Source organism: Giraffa tippelskirchi, chromosome 7 (genome assembly GCF_054371585.1).
Source record: "Giraffa tippelskirchi isolate mGirTip1 chromosome 7, T2T-mGirTip1v1.2.pri, whole genome shotgun sequence".
Taxonomy (NCBI): domain Eukaryota; kingdom Metazoa; phylum Chordata; class Mammalia; order Artiodactyla; family Giraffidae; genus Giraffa; species Giraffa tippelskirchi.
This window is the reverse complement of record NC_137281.1, coordinates 12310127-12328345: the sequence shown is the minus strand read 5'-3', so window position 1 is coordinate 12328345 and position 18219 is coordinate 12310127. Positions and strand designations below refer to the sequence as shown.

General features: G+C 46.2%; 1 protein-coding gene across 7 annotated transcripts in view; it reads left to right on the top strand.

The window, feature by feature from the left end:
* HNRNPUL1 (heterogeneous nuclear ribonucleoprotein U like 1) overlaps window positions 1-18219 on the top strand; it is a 33960-nt gene that overhangs the window by 6114 nt on the left and 9627 nt on the right. For all 7 annotated transcript variants that reach the window (XM_081516235.1, XM_081516236.1, XM_081516234.1 and 4 more), the window contains exons 3-10: window positions 1240-1393; window positions 2367-2440; window positions 4114-4253; window positions 5857-5956; window positions 7711-7823; window positions 13244-13510; window positions 14616-14738; window positions 14839-14967. In XM_081516235.1, coding sequence (XP_081372361.1) covers window positions 1240-1393; window positions 2367-2440; window positions 4114-4253; window positions 5857-5956; window positions 7711-7823; window positions 13244-13510; window positions 14616-14738; window positions 14839-14967 — 1100 coding nt within the window. The remainder of the gene's footprint in view (window positions 1-1239; window positions 1394-2366; window positions 2441-4113; window positions 4254-5856; window positions 5957-7710; window positions 7824-13243; window positions 13511-14615; window positions 14739-14838; window positions 14968-18219) is intronic.

Here is an 18219-nt window from a genome sequence, read left to right as displayed (position 1 = left end):
GTCAGTGTACTCATTAAAGATGCTGAGAAGTCCTGGATTGGGAAAAACTCTGTGTCACATTGTTTAAACCCAGCATTTCCCAAATATGTAAATGTGTCTTTGTAGAACAAAGTTTTCTACAGTACAGGCTTGGAAAGCACAATTATAATGTAGATCTCTCCCCATTTTACAGATGGGGGAGATGGAGGGCTAGGGTTGAATGCCGGAAATTGAATTGGCTTCTGGGCCACTGCTGTTGGTTGATAAGCAGCACTCCTTACGTAGTATTTGGGAAGTGGGGTCCTACTGTTGAGTAACGACAGCGCCAGGACTGACTCCCAGTCTTGTGCTCCTTTCACTGTGCTGTGGTCCCAGTGCCTTTTCGTAATCAGTCTAGTTGGTTCTGTCTGATTCCATTCTGGTTCGCCCACAAAGTAAAATCCCCAGACATTTCTTGTGAGTGGCTCAGGATTTTAATGAATGTAGGTTACACCACATTCTAAACTGTAGATTTGTGTCAGACTCTGTGAGACTTGTGGGATCATTTGGCCCAAGGAGACTGTTTTTTGTGCAGACATTTATCCGGGCCTCCCATGAGCCCAGTGCTCTGATGGGAACCAAGGAAGCTCTCCGTGTGGGTGAGCACCATCTCTGCCCTAGTGAACGAGGAGCCTTCTCTGAGGGATTTTGTCTGTGTGCCAGAGCCAGGGAGTGCTCCAAGGTGGTGTTGAGTTGAATGCTAAGTGTGTAGATGTGATATGAGTGATCCACAGCATCCATAGATGAGGTGAGTCTAAATCCACAGTTTGCTCTCAGTAGGCACAGATTCTTGGAATCTGCCTGAGCTTGGGACATTGCTGTGGCCCACAGCGTGTTATCCCATCCTGACTTCCTATTTGTGGTGTGATTTAATGAGGCCATCCCACCTGTGGGCTGGCTTACACGCAGACCCTTCCTTCTGGAGCGCTTCTGGGCTTTGTAATAGTGATTAAAGCCCATGGAGTTAGGTGGGGGACCACAACACTGCTGAACTGACTTTCCCCTCCATTGCTAGACCAAAGAAGCTCTGTAAGAATTGAAGTGAAGAGATTCTTTGGGAGAAGAAATTACAGAATGCAGAATTGTGAAATGGTAGAAGTCTTTTAGGGCTCCCTCTTTGGTGCCCATGATGGTAGCTCCTCCTGAAGTAGAGGGGACCAGAAAAGTGATAACTGAAGAATTTCTGAGTGTCTTAACCATCTGGATTTGTCCTCTCTGTAGAAGTGAAGACAGAGATGAAGCAAGAAGCACCCACCAGCTTCCTCCCACCCGAAGCATCTCAACACAAACCAGACAGACAGCAATTCCAGAGTCGCAAGAGGCCTTATGAAGAAAACCGGGGACGGGGGTACTTTGAGCACCGAGAGGATAGGAGGTGGGTCTGTGAGGCAGTGGTCATCCTTTTTCCAATAGGTTTCAATGTCTGTAGCCCAGCGCCCACCGGTGTCTTTGTACTAGCCAACAGGACAGAGCTGAGGTCTTCCTACCCTCTCCCTCAACCCCCAGTTCTTCCTATACCCACTACAGATTCAACTTTGCTAAGCTTCTGATCCTTCCCTCAGTTTCTCCCTTCCCATTACTTGAAGGATGAAGTTCAAATACCTTACCGTTCACATGTGAGATGCCAGCCTGCCTTTTTAGTCCTTTGCCCCACTGCCCTGCATATGACCTGATCTGAGCATATGGTAGACTAAGGTCATCCAGACTGTTCCAGGGAGGACCCTGCGCATTAGACTCCACGCTTCTACCCCTTTCTCTTATTCCCATATGTTGGAAACCACCAGTATTTTCACATAGTCTCGTTTAGTATTTTGGTTGGAATAAATTTTGTTCATGGTTTAGGACACTTTTAAAAGAGAAGAAGACAAAAATTGGGTCATTTCAAATCCTTTCAGATGTGGAGTTTTAGGAAGCCTGGAATATGGACAGATTATAATAACAGGTTTATCCAAAACAGATTGCCCTTCCTGGCCCAGTACCCTCTGGGCTACTGTAACCTCCCATTAGTAGCAGAGTTCAGTGTGAAGGCAGTGCTCAGCATGTAGAGGGATGGATCAGAATCTGAGGGTGTGAGAGAATGGTATTTTTCAAAAAGTTCTCTAAATGATTCTCATGGCCCTCTTGAGCAGAGCACACCCTCTCCAATCCCTGACCCCACCCTGGTAGTTAATAGTCATTGCTCTTATTGCAAGGATGTAGGGTTCCAGAGTTCTTTTGCTAACCTCTGTGGGAGGAACTTGAAATCCAGGAAGCAGCTTGGAGGCCACTTGTAAATTCCAGCAGAACCTTGAGGTCCCTTCTTCCTTGTCCGTCTGTTCTCCTGTGACTGATACCTCTTTATGACGCAGGGGGCGATCTCCTCAGCCTCCAGCTGAAGAGGATGAAGATGACTTTGACGACACCCTTGTGGCCATTGACACATGTGAGTCCTTGGAGTGCCTGTTAGATACTGTCTGCAGTCAGTGTAAGGAAACTGCTTTTACCTTCGCAAAATCCCCACCTGGCACCGTCCAGAGCAGTGTTAGTTCAGATGTGAGAAATAGCAGAGCCCTGGAGTCAGGGTGCTGGTTTGGAGACAGAAGGTTTACTTCAGCTCCATCTGTGAGATTCTGGTCAAGTCATTCTACTTCTCCAAGCTTCTCTTCAGAGAGGAAGAATCCTGCTGTTACACCTCAAGGGACTTTCAGTGACATTCATCAGAAAGCAAGCTGGAAAACCCTGAACACCCTGTAAAGTTGTCATCTAATCAAGAAGGGAACTTGAGTGGTGCTGGGGAAACTTAACTCTTTGACAGCCATTTCCCCAGTTTCCATCAGCTGCTCACGTTCCTGGTGAAACCAATGCTGCCTTGTCTCCTCAGGCATTAACCTGGCCTGCCCTGCTCTCTGTCCCCCAGTTCAGTTCTGTTTCCTCTAGATAAGTGATTTCCCCCTTGACTGTGCATCTCAGTACTTGGGGGAACGAATGTAGAGGTCCTGTCCCTCCTCAGGCCTCAGATAAACTCTTAAGTGGTAGAGCCTGTGAGTCTGAATTGTTGAACCCACCCAGAAGCCCAGTCAAGTCTGGGGACTGCACTTTTCAACAGAGCAAAAAGTTAACCAGCAGTTCATTCGTGTTCTTATTTACATAGCTCATGTTTATCAACCAACGGCTACATGCTTTAAAAGAGGTAAATATGTCTCGTATACAGTCCCTTTTATCATAGTATCTTAAGGATCGAGAACTGAGCGTTAATTTTTTAAGGATTGGGTGGCAGTGGTTCATGAAGCGGCATCTGATTAAATGCCAAATGTACAGACCATGGTAGTCAGCCTGTAGAGAAAGGAGAGAGCCTACTGGACGAGACAGACAGGAAGGACTTTCCTGGAGACATGAGTGGCTCCTGGAAGAGTGGGGAGAGTCTGAGCCGCAGAGTCCTAGGCCCACGTCAGGAGCTGGGAGCCTGTGGTGCACCTGACGGTGGTCCTAGGTGGTGGATGTGGATCAGGGTCAGCTGTTTGTACAGCTCTTGGCAGCAGGAGTCTGACAGATACTCCACACTGATCGAGTTAGCATGGGAGATGGTTGAAGTTTATGGTTTGGGGAATTAATCTTTTCTAAATTCTAAAATCACTTGAGGCTCTAACCCTATGGACTGTAGCCCACCAGGCTCCTCTGTCCATGGGATTCTCCAAGCTGGAATACTGGAGTGGATTGCCATGCCCTCCTCCAGGGGATCTTCTGGACCCAGAGATCGAACCCACCTCTCATGTCTCCTGCACTGGCAGGCTGGTTCTTTACCACTAGCCCCATTAGAGGCATGTGTGTATTATTTGCGGGAGCCCCCTTGACAGCCATCCTTGGACCCCAGCCCAGTGAAGAGCCCTAGTTCCTATGTGGAGTGGCAGCTTTCATCCTGTGCAGTCCAGTTTGCAGTATTGCAGGGCCTTTGTCCTAAGAGAGAATGGTTAAGTGGTGTGGCTGGTTTCTCATGAACCTGTCCCCACACCATGTCAGCTTGTGTACTTTTGGTTAACACTCTTAGGAAACTTACCTCTGCCTGTCCCTCTGGGGACCATCAAAACATCAGCCAACTACAGGCTTTTTCCTCCACAGATAACTGCGACCTCCACTTCAAGGTGGCCCGAGACCGGAGTAGTGGCTACCCGCTCACGATTGAAGGTTTTGCATACCTGTGGTCAGGAGCCCGTGCCAGCTATGGGGTCAGAAGGGGCCGTGTGTGCTTTGAGATGAAGGTGAGTGGGAGCAACAGAGGGGATGGGGGCAGAAAGTAGGTCCATCCTTGGTCAGAGCCATGATTGCAAAAGAGATTTGATTGAACATGAATTTTGTGTTCAGGCCAAAGAAAAAGTAAAATGAACTCAGGAGAACTGTCGTTGCTAAATATTATATGGAGAAAGCAAGGCGACCATACGTTGCTTCATCAAGCAGTTTTTTCCTTGTTGGGGTTTGATGTAGGTGCTTTATAGCCAGCCATTCGAGGGTGACATGTTTGTAGAGCTGGAGAAAGGAGTTGTTTGGAAAAACAGGGAGCTGGAAAGAATCGGCCCTGGCCAGTTAAGGGGAGGCCAGGCGAGAGTGGGGCAAAGAAAGGTTCTGCTATCCAGATACCCTCGACCGTTCTCTCCGCAGTTCCACGTCAAAGTGTATTTACGAAAATAATACCTGGTCATGTTTAGTAAAAGGTCAGATAGCACAGAAGAGTAAAAACCAGAGTTATACTCAGATCCTCCCAGCCCCTAGCCTATCCTCTAGAGATACCTTATGTGTTAACAGTTTCTTGTGTATCCTTTGTATATACAAACTTACTTATGATAGCTAATTCTGTAGAATACTTTGCATGTGCTAGGTACGGTGCCAAGTTCTTTCCATGGATAGCTCCGTTAACCCTCACAGTCTCATCACAAATTATGTACTGTTGTCCCCCATTTTTCAGAGGTGGAAACTAAGACCAAGGGTTATTGTATTTGACTAAGACACTTGATTCTAAGTTGCACATTGTTTTGTGTGCATAGAGAAACCGCCAATTATACTAACATAGTGCTTTCAGACATCAGTTGTAAGATATATACTGACTCTGGAGATGTTAAAATGTGAAAAGCGTGTGTCCAAAAGTCACTTATTAGAGTAACTTTCCAAAAGCCACAAACTAATAAGATAAATATTGGTTATTAGAGAATCTAACTGCTAATTAAAAGTTAAGTCAGAAGATGCCTTTTATTTTTTCTGCTCATTTTACTTAATACTATATCTTGAACATTTTTCCGTACCAGTGTATTAGCCCTGCATCATTCTTTTTAACTGCTGCATCATTTATGGCCTGGATGTGCCTTAATGTGACTGGTACTTTACAGGTGGTCTTTTCTTCCTTCCTCTTCCCCTGTCTTCCTTCCTTCTTTTTCAACATAAAGACCACCACACTGCATATTTTTGTGTGTGTATATCTCTAGCATAGACCGGAAGTTGAATTGCTTGGTTATAGAGCATGTGCATTTGCCGTTAATAATAAGACTGCCAAGTTGCCCTCCAAAGACATTACACCGATTTATATTTCCACACCAAATGTTGTGAGAGTCCCTGTTTGCGTTGTAGCAAGTATTAAAGCTAAAAAATAACAGTTTTAGAATTCCTATCTCTGTGGCCCTGAACTCTCCTGAGCCTTTTGGAGACCCTGGTTTCGGTATAGCTGGCCCTTTAGACAGCTCAGATACATTTTCCCAAGCCACAGAAGCCATTCCTATTTTTTTAACATCTGTACACTTCCCACCTGTATTGTCTCCTAAACTGTCAGCCTCCAGAGAATCAATTCTGAGCCTTCTTTTTTTTATCTGTCCCCAGATCAATGAAGAAATCTCTGTGAAGCACCTTCCGTCTACAGAGCCTGACCCACATGTGGTCCGCATTGGTTGGTCCCTGGACTCCTGCAGCACTCAGCTAGGTAAGGGAGGTCAGCCAAGCAATCCAGAGAGTAGAGAGGGTGCCTTGATCCCTGGATTCTCAAGCTTCCTCAGCTTCTCTCTCCCGCATTGGACCCAGAACAGAAGTACCCTGGGGTTGAATAGACACAGGGATTAGGTTTGTGGTGCTGCCTAACTTCAGACTTACAAGATTCAACTGAAAGGACCACAGTCATACAACAACTTTTCGACAAAAAATTTATCTTTCATCTTTAAGAACAGGGTCCAAAGTTCTCTTCAGAAAACTGTTCCCTTTCAAGAAAAAAAAGACCAGTTGTCTCCTGTTCTCAAACCATGGTGAAAGTAATAAGGTCCTTAAGTTCCATTGAGTTCTGTCTGGAAGATTCTGTCCAGAGCCCAGAGTAAAAGAGAAAGCAGAGACCAGTGGGGCCAGGGCTGGCTGACGGAGAGAAGCAGGGAGGGCTGTCTTGAGAGGTTTTGAATTTTCTCAGATTCCCCAGGCCCTAATAACCTTCTGGCCCAGGTGACTGATTTCAGTGACTGAGATGAGACTTTTCTTTCTTGGTCATATAAACATTCTGATTGTGAAAATAACGTCTGCTTCTAGTGAAAATTCAGGCCATTACAGAGAGGGGGAAATGAAAATCCTTCTAAACCTGTGAGATGATGACTGGTGTTAACATTTTCATCTGCATTCTTCCAGACAGTTCCTTTGTCCTTTGTGTATCTCAAATGGGATACGTTATAGAACTTTTTTGTAGCCTGACTGCTTTTTCCCACTTAATATTGATGGTTATATTTTTGTAAGTAAGTATAGGTTTTTTGACCACTGCATAATTTTTCATTTTATAGTTGTGTTACCTATTTATAAATGTTTTGTAGGTCAGTTGCATTGATTAAAAATTTTTACAGTAAAACACTTGAGCTCTCCTTGTATGTAATTAGTCTGAGCCCCTTAAAAGTAGAAATGGTAGGTTAAAAGCTGTACAGTTTTCATTTTGATGTGTATTAATAATTTTATTTAAGATTCATATGTCATCTCCTTTTATCTTTGTTTCAGTTTTGAGATGTAAATGGAGAATAGTTGATACAGATAAAGATACAAAGCCCAGAACAGTTGAGCAGATGTCCAGGTTACACAGCTGATTCAGACTAGAGCTGGGCCTGGAATTCATGCTTGTTGACGCCTGCTTTACTAGCAGAGCTTAGGTTTCTGGCCTAATATCTCTGTAACTCAGATGTCAGCCAGGGCCCTTGGGGTCTCAGTCATCTTGCTTCAGAACCCATTTGTGTAGCCTGAGGAAATCGGTACCTTTCCTACGGGTTAGACCTCATGGTCTGCAGAAGCAAAACCCCTTTACTGATTTCTGACCAAAACTCTCTGACACCAAAAACAGACACCGTTAGGAGACTTAACTGAATACTGAATGTCACAGGGAAGACATGTGCCTTAGTGTACAGCCTTCCTCCATCGCAGCTTCTCTCTTCCCTCCTCCCTTTTTTCCCCACTTCTCCCTTTGTGTTCAAAGCCGTTCAGGTCAGCTCAAACTGTCAGACTTAACACCTAAAGCCATCAAACCCTCAGAAGCTCTGCATGTTGAAGAGCTTCCTTTGAATGGAAGCTTTCTTACCTCCTCCCCCAAAAGCACCTGATTAGTAAAACTGGCAAAGAAAATGTTTCTTTTATTGGTTTTAATTTAAAACTATGTAATAGCCATAAGGGCCATTGTAACCATCACAGGTTTAACCTGCCTTTGCCTGTTTCTTCCCTCAGGCGAAGAGCCTTTCTCCTATGGCTACGGAGGCACTGGGAAGAAGTCCACCAATAGCCGCTTTGAAAACTATGGAGACAAGTTTGCAGAGAATGATGTGATTGGCTGCTTTGCGGTGAGTGCTGGCAGCCCGTGGGAGTTGGCAGAACCAAATGTTGGTCCTGTGAGGTCAACCTGCAACATCTTTTTCAGAATACCTCTGTCCTTTGTCTGCCCTTTGTCCAGCTGTTCTCACCATACCTCTGTTTCTCATTGACACACTGAAATGTTTGTGGTCATTTTGTGCAAAATTCTGCCATTCTTCCCACTGTGGTCTTTTGTGCAGAGTTCTCAGATGGCATCCTGAAGATGTTTGGGGATGTCAGACATGCACAACTTCTAGATACCAGACTGACATTTCCTAAGCAAACTAAGGAATTACTTCCCTTTCCTGTGTAATAGTCTGCATGCACACATGCTCAGTTGTGTCCGAATCTTTTCAAGCCCATGGACTGTAGCCTGCCACGCTCCTCTATCGTGGAATTTTCTCCAAGAATACTGGAGTGGGTTGCCATTTCCTTCTCCAGGGGATCTTCCTGATCCAGGGATCAAACCCTTGTCTCTTGCGTCTCCTGTATTGACAGTCGGATTCTTCACCACCAGCACCACCTGGGAAGCCCATGGAATAGCCTATCTGTTCTCAAGGGCAATGGTGTTGGCTCTTGCCCCACTTTAGCATCATCTCATCCCAGAACTTCTCCCTTCCTTCACCTCGTTGGTTTAGCCAGCCTTCCAATAGCGCATTGGAGGATGGGGTGGATACAAAACAGAACACGATAGAAGAAGCCTGAACTGCTGCTGAGCTTCAGTCCCCAAGAGCAGTGACCAGCACTCACAGAGGTGCAGAGTGACTGATGGTTCTGGGGCCAGAATCCCTAGGCCCAGCCCCAGCCCCCGCTTTTCAACTCTCAGTCCTGGACAGCCTGCCCTCCCTGTGCTTCAGTTTCCTCTCGGTGAGAATTCTCACACCTACCTCAGAATTTCATGTGGTGTCATAAAGGTAAACCATTAGAAGCATTTACAACAGTGTCTGGCAGAGAATGAATGCTCAGGAAATACTCTTTAACACTGTGATCACTGGAAGTTAAATGTTTGTAAAAATATGCCATGAAGCCCCAGGGAGAGTGGGTAACCAGGTGGATGCTTCCTCTTGGCCTTGTCCCCACTCTCTTCTTCCTTCTCTCCCTCATATTTATGTACACGGTACTCTCTTCTCTTTCTGTCTTTTTTTCTCCCCTCTTTGAAAGAATTTCCAACTTAAGGAAAAGTCATAGAATTCTCATAGAACCTTGTCCAAATTCTGTTTGCTTTGCCATTTTTCTCAGATATATATGTGTGTATGTAAATGATTTTTATCTGACATGTTTGAGAGTAAGATGCCTACTTTCTGTCTTTATTCCTTAATATTTTAGCATGCATTTCTTAAGAATAAAGCTATTCTCTTAACCACAATAATCAAATTTAATGTTGATTTAATGCTATTATCTACTCCACAGTTCATGGTTAAATTTTGTCAGCTGTCCTAACAGTATCCTTTAGAGTGATTTGGTTTGTAGTTCAGGAGCCAGTCCAGGATCACAGATTGCATTTTCTTGTCATGTCTTTTTAATCTAAAACAATTTCTCAGTCTTCCTTTGTCAGTCATGACCTCATTATCTTTTTAATAAAAAGCATGTTTTCTTGAATAAAAATTAACCATGTTTATATTCTGCACACTGTTCCAAACATTGCATTTTTTTCCATTTAACAGTAAGTCTCAGCTATCTTTCCCCGTCTGCACAGAAAGTATAAATCTAGCTCAGTTTAAAGCACTGTTGCATGGTTAATAAATTTTTATGGTTTTCAAAAATATCCAGAAATACAGAAAGGTATACAGTATAAAGTCTTCTTCAGACCCTTCCCCTCCACCCATGGTTCACATATGCCCTCCCCTACACATGAACCCACTGGTACTCAGCATTTCTTTATCAAAATACAGGAAAGGTGGTTATTTTTCTTCTACGCAAAAGGTAGCATATTACACATGTTATTCTGTATCTATTTTTGTTTAACTATATATCTTAGAGTTGTTTTTTTTTTAATATCATTACCTAGAGGACTTCTTTGTTCTTTTATATAGCCTGCAGTCATTGTGTTGATCTACCACATTTATATAATCAGTCCTCTCTTAATAGATGTTTGGTTAATTTCTCATCTTTTTACTTAGTGGCTTCCTAGTAGTCTGATGTAGGTGTCAGTTTCCCCTGGTGGACCTGAAAGTTATTTCTTGGAACAGTTGATGCTGCTGCTGCTGCTGCTAAGTCGCTTCAGTCGTGTCCGACTCTGTGCGACCCCATAGACGGCAGCCCACCAGGCCCCGCCGTCTCTGGGATTCTCCAGGCAAGAATACTGGAGTGGGTTGCCATTTCCTTCTTCAGTGCATGAAAGGGAAAAGTGAAAGTGAAGTCACTCAGTCGCGTCCGACTCTTAGTGACCCCATGGATTGCAGCCTACCTGGCTCCTCCGTCCATGGGATTTTCCAGGCAAGAGTACTGGAGATGCTGCAGTGATAGCTTATTGTTTCCCACTTACCAGAGTATCTTGGAGAGCTTTTTGTGTTCTCATTCATGGATGTCCTGTGTAATTTAGTTTCCCACTTCCCCATTGGAGCACATTTAGCGGTGCTGGAGTGAACAGTTGGCACATTCTTGCGTTCTTGTGGGCATAAGTTGTAGGATATATGCTACTGAAAGCATAAATTCTGAGTCAAAGGTATAGTTTTAATTTTTGATAGCTACTGTCAGTACTGTACTCCAACTCCAGAGAGGTTGTAGCAGTTTAATGTGTCGTCAGCGTGTGACTGTGTTCCCCAGGTGCTCTCATTCGGGCGTGACATTCTGAGTGTGTGGCAGTTGGGAACTTTGGGCCTTGACTCTTGCTTCAACCAGTTCATCTTTACTTCTCTTTTTTAAGATTCTGTGTTCAGTTTCCTTTGTTTAAAGGATCAGTTCAGTTCAGTTGCTCAGTCATGTCCAACTCTTTGCGATCCCATGGATTGCAGCACGCCAGGCCTCCCTGTCCATCACCAACTCCTGGAGTTTACTCAAACTCATGTCCATTAAATCGGTGATGCCATCCAGCCATCTCATCCTCTTTCGTCCCCTTCTCCTCTCGCCTTCAATCTTTCCCAGCATCAGGGTCTTTTCAAATGAGTAAGTTCTTCGAATCAGGTGGCCAAAGTATTGGAGCTTCAGCATCAGTCCTTCGAATGAATATTCAGGACTGATCTCCTGTAGGATGGACTGGTTGAATCTCCTTGCAGTCCAAGGGACTCTCAAGAGTCTCCTCCAACACCACAGTTCAAAAGCATCAATTCTTCAGCCCTCAGCTTTCTTTATAGTCCAATTCTCACATCCATACATGACTGCTGGAAAAACCATAACCTTGACTAGACGGAACTTTGTTGGCAAAGTAATGTCTCTGCTTTTTAATATGCTGTCTAGGTTGGTCATAACTTTTCTTCCAAGGAGCAAGCATCTTTTAATCTCATGGCTGCAGTCACCATCTGCAGTGATTTTGGAGCCCAAAAAAATAGTCTGTCACTGTTTCCACTGTTTCCCCATCTATTTGCCATGAAGTGATGGCATCACTTTAAAAGATTCAGAGCGAAGGGTTAAGAAGGGGTGTGAAAAATCAGTGACCTGAAGGGAAACTAGTAGGGAGGACATTTGTGTCAGAGCTTGAGTTCTCAGCATTCACAGAACAGGACCAAACGACCTTCCAGGTGGAGAGAACAGTTTAACTCACTTCAGCAAACCATAAGGGATAAAATACTTGTAGCCTCGGACAGCACAAAGAGATGTGAGAGGCGAGGCTGTGAAAACACACACTTTGAACAGTGCCAGGCTTAAGGACTTTGGGTCCTTAGGCCCTAGAGTGGCATCCAGGAACATTTTAGCAGAAGTGACACAATTACACTTGCCTCCTTGACTGTTGGCCTTGTTGTGCTGGATTTGTCAGTTGAGGGTGCTGGTTTCCGTACAGGGAAGTAAGTTCCTGTAGTGAAGCTGGTGGACAGAAGAAAGGTTAGCCCCTACCATGTTCATTTCCACAACAGAGCAAAAGTGACCTGGGCCATTCTTGCCCGGGTGAGAAGACACTGCAGGGATTAAGGCAGGATTTAGTCCAGCAGATGTTTGCGTGTCTGCGCTGCGTGATCTCTACCTGTATGGGTGCTTACAGACACAAAGGACCACGTAGAACTATGCCCTGTGACCACTGAGGAGGGTGGTGAGGAGTCTCCTTGGGGGAAGGGGTCTTTCACAGCTGCTCAAAGGCAAGTCCCAAGGTGGTCTCTGCTTGCAGAAGGGGGAGGAATACTACTCAGCCTTTGTTCCCGTCTGTTGTACAACCCCAAATGTTGAGTCTTCCTTAATTATTAACCTTTGCCCTGCAGCTGAAGTGATCTTTGTGAAACACAGTTTTGACCAGGCAGTTCTGCTCTTAGGAACAAGTCAGGGGCTCTGCTGCCGTCAGCAGGAATCCAAACTCCTTCCCTGCCCCCACGCTTCAGTCCAGAGCAGGGTCTGGCATCTGGGAGTGAGACCACCCACTCGCTGTGCTCTCACGCTAGGAAATGCATTAACCTGTTTAGTCCTTAGCACAACTCTGCTGTATTGTGGGATCTTTTTTGATACGGAAACTGAGATTTAGTAAATGGTAGAACTAAAGCTGTCTACCTTCCAAAACAGGATCTTGACACTAAACCTCAGCTGAATTGTTGAATTAATGAATATGGTCCCTACCAGCTGTCCAGCTGTACCTGAAATTACTACCTCCCAGTTCTTTATGCTTCAGCCAGTCTGACCCTATGTCCTCTCACTGCCAGATTTGTACATAAACACTTCTCTTTACGACTCTTTTCTCTCACCCCAAACTTGGCTTGTTCCCATGTATTGTTCAGGACTTGGCATACAGGTTCCTCCTCAGAGAATCTAGATCCTGCGTGGGTGTTCTCACTGAATTAGGATAATGTCCTTGTCTGTTTCCCCACTAGGCTCTGAGCTCTTGTCAGGCTCAGATGACTAGAATATGCATCAAGAAGAGCAGGAACTCAGGGAGCACATGTTGAACATATAACTGGATGCACTTGTGGAGCCAGGCTTGGCTTAACAGGCCCTGCTGTGAATTTCTTTCCATCCATTATCTTGCGGGAGTTGAAAATGGATAGGACAGCTTCCTCTCCATCTCAGGCTAGGCACAAGACTCAAATACTTGGAACTTCCTAAAATTACACACTTCACATCCACTTCTGGGTTATGGCCAAAGAGGGCCTTGGGCTGCATACGGCCTGAGCCATTCCTTGGGGCTAGCGGACACGTCTATATGTTGAGGGGGGCTGCACTTGAATCTGGGGCGCGAGCTATTTCCACCCCCTGCATCAGCTCCCTGACTCATGGTTCCTGGTACCTTACGCAGAGCATTGGAACTTACCTTTCTTTGGCTTTTTTTCTCTAGGACTTTGAATGTGGAAATGATGTGGAACTTTCCTTCACCAAAAATGGGAAGTGGATGGGTATTGCCTTCCGAATCCAGAAGGAAGCCTTAGGGGGTCAGGCCCTCTACCCTCACGTCCTGGTGAAGAACTGTGCAGTGGAGTTCAACTTCGGGCAGCGGGCAGAGCCCTACTGTTCCGTCCTCCCAGGCTTCACCTTCATCCAGCACCTTCCCCTGAGTGAGCGCATCCGGGGCACCGTCGGACCAAAGAGCAAGGCAGAGTGTGAGGTGAGGGGCCTGGAAGCCTGCCTGGGCAGCCGCCTCTGCAGAGCGACACTGCTGCCTAGGCAGGAGACCTGCCCGCAGCTGAGTGTGGAGGAACTGTCTAGTTTCCGGGAGAGTGAGGGGTGTGGGTGTGGCTTAGGCCAAAGAAGGCAAAGCTATCGTAACTAAATACCAGAAAGATCCCAGAAGAAGTGGCCACACTGCTGCTTGAGTGAGGTCAGAATCTTGAGAAAGGGGGCCTTCCAGCAGAAGAAGGGTACGAAGGAACTTTCTGGTGAGCAGGTTCTTGGAGGAGGTTGTGTGGTTCCACACTCCTGCCCAAGCCTGTCTGAGAACAAAAATGGCACCTGGGCTTGGAGCTGATTTGGCTGCAAAAGCTGTACTCCTGGTCTTGGTTCTCAAATAATTTTTTTTTTCTGGTGTTTAAGTGATTTTGCGTTTATTCTAGAAAAATTAAGAAATATAAAGGAAAGTTTCGCGTAATTCCACCATCTACAAATGTTTCATTTTAAGAGTTTTGAAGTTTATCCTGTGCTTTTTTCTGTATTAGGTACCAGTTATACACACATTTTATTATTGAGATCTTACAGTATAAGTAAGCATTTTGATACTCTGCCCTTTCTTTCACTTAACATTTTTTGGTGAACTTTTAACCACGTGAATACCTCTTTGAAATTTGTTGTTAGTAGCCTCACAGACTATTTTCCTCTTCTTGGGCATTTCACTTGCATCCATTGTTTGCCAAATTTTAAACGTACTAATTAGAAATGGTGCTTGTCCTTGTGCATACAGTCTGTCCCCATCTGAGACTCCAGGAAGCCACTCCTTGTGCCTATTCTGTGGGCCTTTTCCTGTCAGACGCCCCTGAATCCTGCCTAAACAGAAAAGTTAATATTCATGATAACAGCAGGCCATCTGCTGAAAGTCTCACAACCCTCATCTCTTTCACTCCCAGCAGCAGTACTGTGAGGTAGACCCTGTTACTGCTTCCATTTCCCAGAGGTGGCTGTGAGGTTTAGAGTCACTGTCACAGTCTCCAGCGAGTGGTGATGCCAGGCTGCCGTGGTACACACTGTTCACAGTGCCCCTCTTGGTCCTGTTCTCGTAGATTCTAATGATGGTGGGCCTGCCCGCCGCTGGCAAAACCACGTGGGCCATCAAACACGCAGCCTCCAACCCTTCCAAGAAGTACAACATCCTGGGTACCAATGCCATCATGGATAAGATGCGGGTAAGCGCAGCCCATCTCTCTCTTTACCCACCCCCGGCTCCCTGCCTGCTGCCTAGCAAGCAGGACCACCCACCCACCCCTCACCACTCCCTGCCCACAGGTAATGGGCCTACGCCGTCAGCGAAACTACGCCGGCCGCTGGGACGTCCTAATCCAGCAGGCCACTCAGTGCCTCAACCGTCTCATCCAGATTGCTGCCCGCAAGAAGCGCAACTATATCCTAGATCAGGTATTTCCTGCTGACCATCGTCCCCTGGGAGAGGGAAGGGGCCTTTTGGGTACCTGGGAAGTCCTCTCTCGTCTTTTTCTTTTCCCCATAATGCTCTTGGACTACAGTATTGGTCAGAGGTCAGCTATACATGGTGGCACAGTCCCAGAATCTTAACACAGCTTTCTGAGTCCAGTCTGCCGGGGGGCCAGGGGGCAGCAATCCAGACCTGGCTCGAGTCCCCAGCAGCCCAAAAGAACATTGTCAGGTGAGAGCAATTGTGTGAGATGGAAAGGCTTGGATTTCTGAGCCAGACAGACCTGGACTTGAATCCCAGCTCTGCCATTTGCTAGCTGCATGCCCGTGGGCTCCAGACTTTATCCTTTGACTGTTAAGTCTCCTGATCTGGAAAACAGAGCTCAAAATGGTGCCCACACACCTAACATGGAGACTGGCATGTAGTAGCTGGAGATTGTTGTTAAGTTACAGAATGGGTCTGTCCCAGCCTCTCTCAGCATGTCTTTATGACTGTCAGGTACATGTATATGTCATGTATTTTCTACCTGCATTTCAGTGAAGAGCAGGGTTCTTCACATTGAAAGTATGAGCGACCCAAACGGTTAAAGCTCCTTGTTAGTACCATGTGTGACACATCATCCTTGACGGTTGTCCTGAAGGCTTTCTCAAGTAGCAGGTTTTGTGTAAGTGTGCAAATATATAAACTAAGTAGCACTGCTGACCTGGCAGCCTTAACTAGAGTCCCTTCCATGAGTGTGGCCCTGGGTACTTGGTTACCATGAGTTTAAAAGAGCTCCTGGTGAGGTTGGAGCTAGCTTAGTGATTGACTGATCAGAAAGGTGGTTGAAAAGAATTCCTGGTGGTCCAGTGATTAGGACTCCACACTCCCACTGCAGGAAGCCCCTGGGTTCAATTCCTGATAGACGAACTAAGATCCCACAAGCTATGTGGAGCAGTGATTGATAGATAGATCCATTGTTCATCCAACTAACTCACCACCTTTTAGAAAGGAAAGAAAGAAAGGTGGTTGGAAACTCCACGGGATCAAAGTGCTTTTGCATAGGAGAGAGCATCTTACAGAAGACAAGCCAGAGCTTCTGGGTTGGTGAATAGTGGAGATTCTGGGAGGGTGGCACGTTCCACATAGCTTGCCCTTTGCATCTGTTCCATCATGTTGTTCCTGCATTATATCCTTTTATAATATGTTGGTAATCTAGGGTTCAGAGTTGAAAAATTGATTCCTTAATATCCAGCCTTTGAAAGGAATACACAAAACTTAAGACAAAAAAAACCATCACCACTAGTTGGTGATGGTTCTTCATGACAGATAAACAGTCTTGCCAGTTAGATACTGAGAGTGGAAATCTGGTTTGCTGATGAAACAGTGATACTGGAAAACTGAAAGTTGGCCAAGACTGCAATACTGTTGACGCTCTTCTGTTGTGGTGGAGATACAAGATTTATACTGGGTTCTGCTTTTCTGGAAGGTGGACATGAAAAAGGTGTACTTTTAAATTTTTTTGTAAGGTTTTTTTTTTTTTTCTTTTTTGGCCACACTGTGCAGCATGGAGTGGAGTCTTAGTTCCCCAACCAGGGATCGAACGCCCCTACCACCACACACACACACACAGTGGAAATGTGGAGTCGTAACCACTGGACCACCAAGAAATTCCCTGGAAAGGTGTGCTTTTATCTAGTGACCGATGCTGCAACCCTGAGATTAAGCCCTAAAGACTTACACTTGTGAAGACAGACATGATCCCATAATTCTAAATTTTGATAAAACAACTAATTGGACCAATGTTTAGACTGCATTTATGGGGGAGGGGTGGTTGGGTACAGGGTGGTCCAAGAGCTACTCAGGGTTGCTGCCCTAGCCCAGCCCCACCAATAATGTGTACAGCTGGCCTTCTTCCCCTTTGAAGACTGTTAAATTAACCCTGGCCTCACCTTGCCCCATTTCTTGTCAGGGCATCTTGGAATTGTAGTCCATACCTTGAGAATTATTTTTTTGGATACCATAAGTATTCCCTGCCTCCCTTTTTCTCAGTTTGCTAGTTAGTCAGCTGTGAAACCCATCTCACATATAGGGCCTGGTGGACAATGTTTATATACCTAGGGGTAAATTGTCTTAACATTTCTGTCCAACATTGCAAAGTGGGCTTTCTCTGAAGGTCAGGCCCCCAGCCCCTTAGCCAGGCACAGAACTGCTAAGCACTGTAAAGACTCACTGTGGGCCCTCCCGGCTTGTGCCGGCTCGCTCAGGACAGGGTCCAGGTGCCCCTGTGGTCTCCAGGGCTGCTGGCCTCCTGGTGAAGGAACATGCAAGTCAGGCCAAGTGCTCCAGGCCGACAGCAAGGCAACAGAACGCAAACTCTGAAGGTGGGGCGGGCTGGGGAGGAGGGTTCTCTGGCTAACCACAGATTGGAGGATTGACTTGGGGCCCCAAACCAGAGGCTACTGAGCCCTGGAAAGAGGTCTGAAGCCAGTGGTTTGACCTGTTTTGGCTTAAACACCAAAAAGGGTGTTCCAGAAAAGCCTGTGTGGGTAGATGTGTGTGTAGAAGATTCAGAGCAGGCCTCAGGCCAGATCCTGGCATTTCCTCCCCCATCAACCTTGGCAATGAGGGGTAGGTCGATATGCAGCTGACTCCTAAGTTAGATGGGGTTCCCAGAGCTGAGTTGGGACTGCAGGCAGAGTCCCTGCAGTCCCTGGATCTCAGCCCAGCACTGTCTTTTTCCTTCTCTGGTTTTTCCTGAGTGGTCTGACCTCCCCACGTTTGGCTTTTCTGGGTTTCCTGTTGCATAGTTTGACCCCAGAAATGCCCCTATCTTGAGAGGGGAATGTGGCTGCAGAAGCCAGGGAAGGCCAGGTTTCGAAGTTGGGGGAGGTGGGTCTTTTGCCTTCGCTCCATGGTGACCTGAGTGTCCTCTTCAGATCCTGTGGGTATCAGAGCTGTGGAACAGCCGAGGAGAAAAAGCCACTTGCTTCAAGTGGCTCTTTGGGGTCCTTTGTTGCCAGTGGGAATCCTCTGGAATGGGAAACTGCCTGGCCTGTCCCTGGCCTACCAGGTGCGGAACAGGAGCTGGCCTCAGTGAGGCAGCAGACCTGCGCTCCTGGAGGCTTCTGAGAAGGCCCCTCAGGGCCGTAAGTGAGGGCCCAAGCCACTCCCAGAGTCGAAGTCTGAGGCTAGGAGTTCTCTTAGGAATCCAGCAGCCCAGAGCCAGGCCAGGCAAATGATCAGAGGCTGTGATA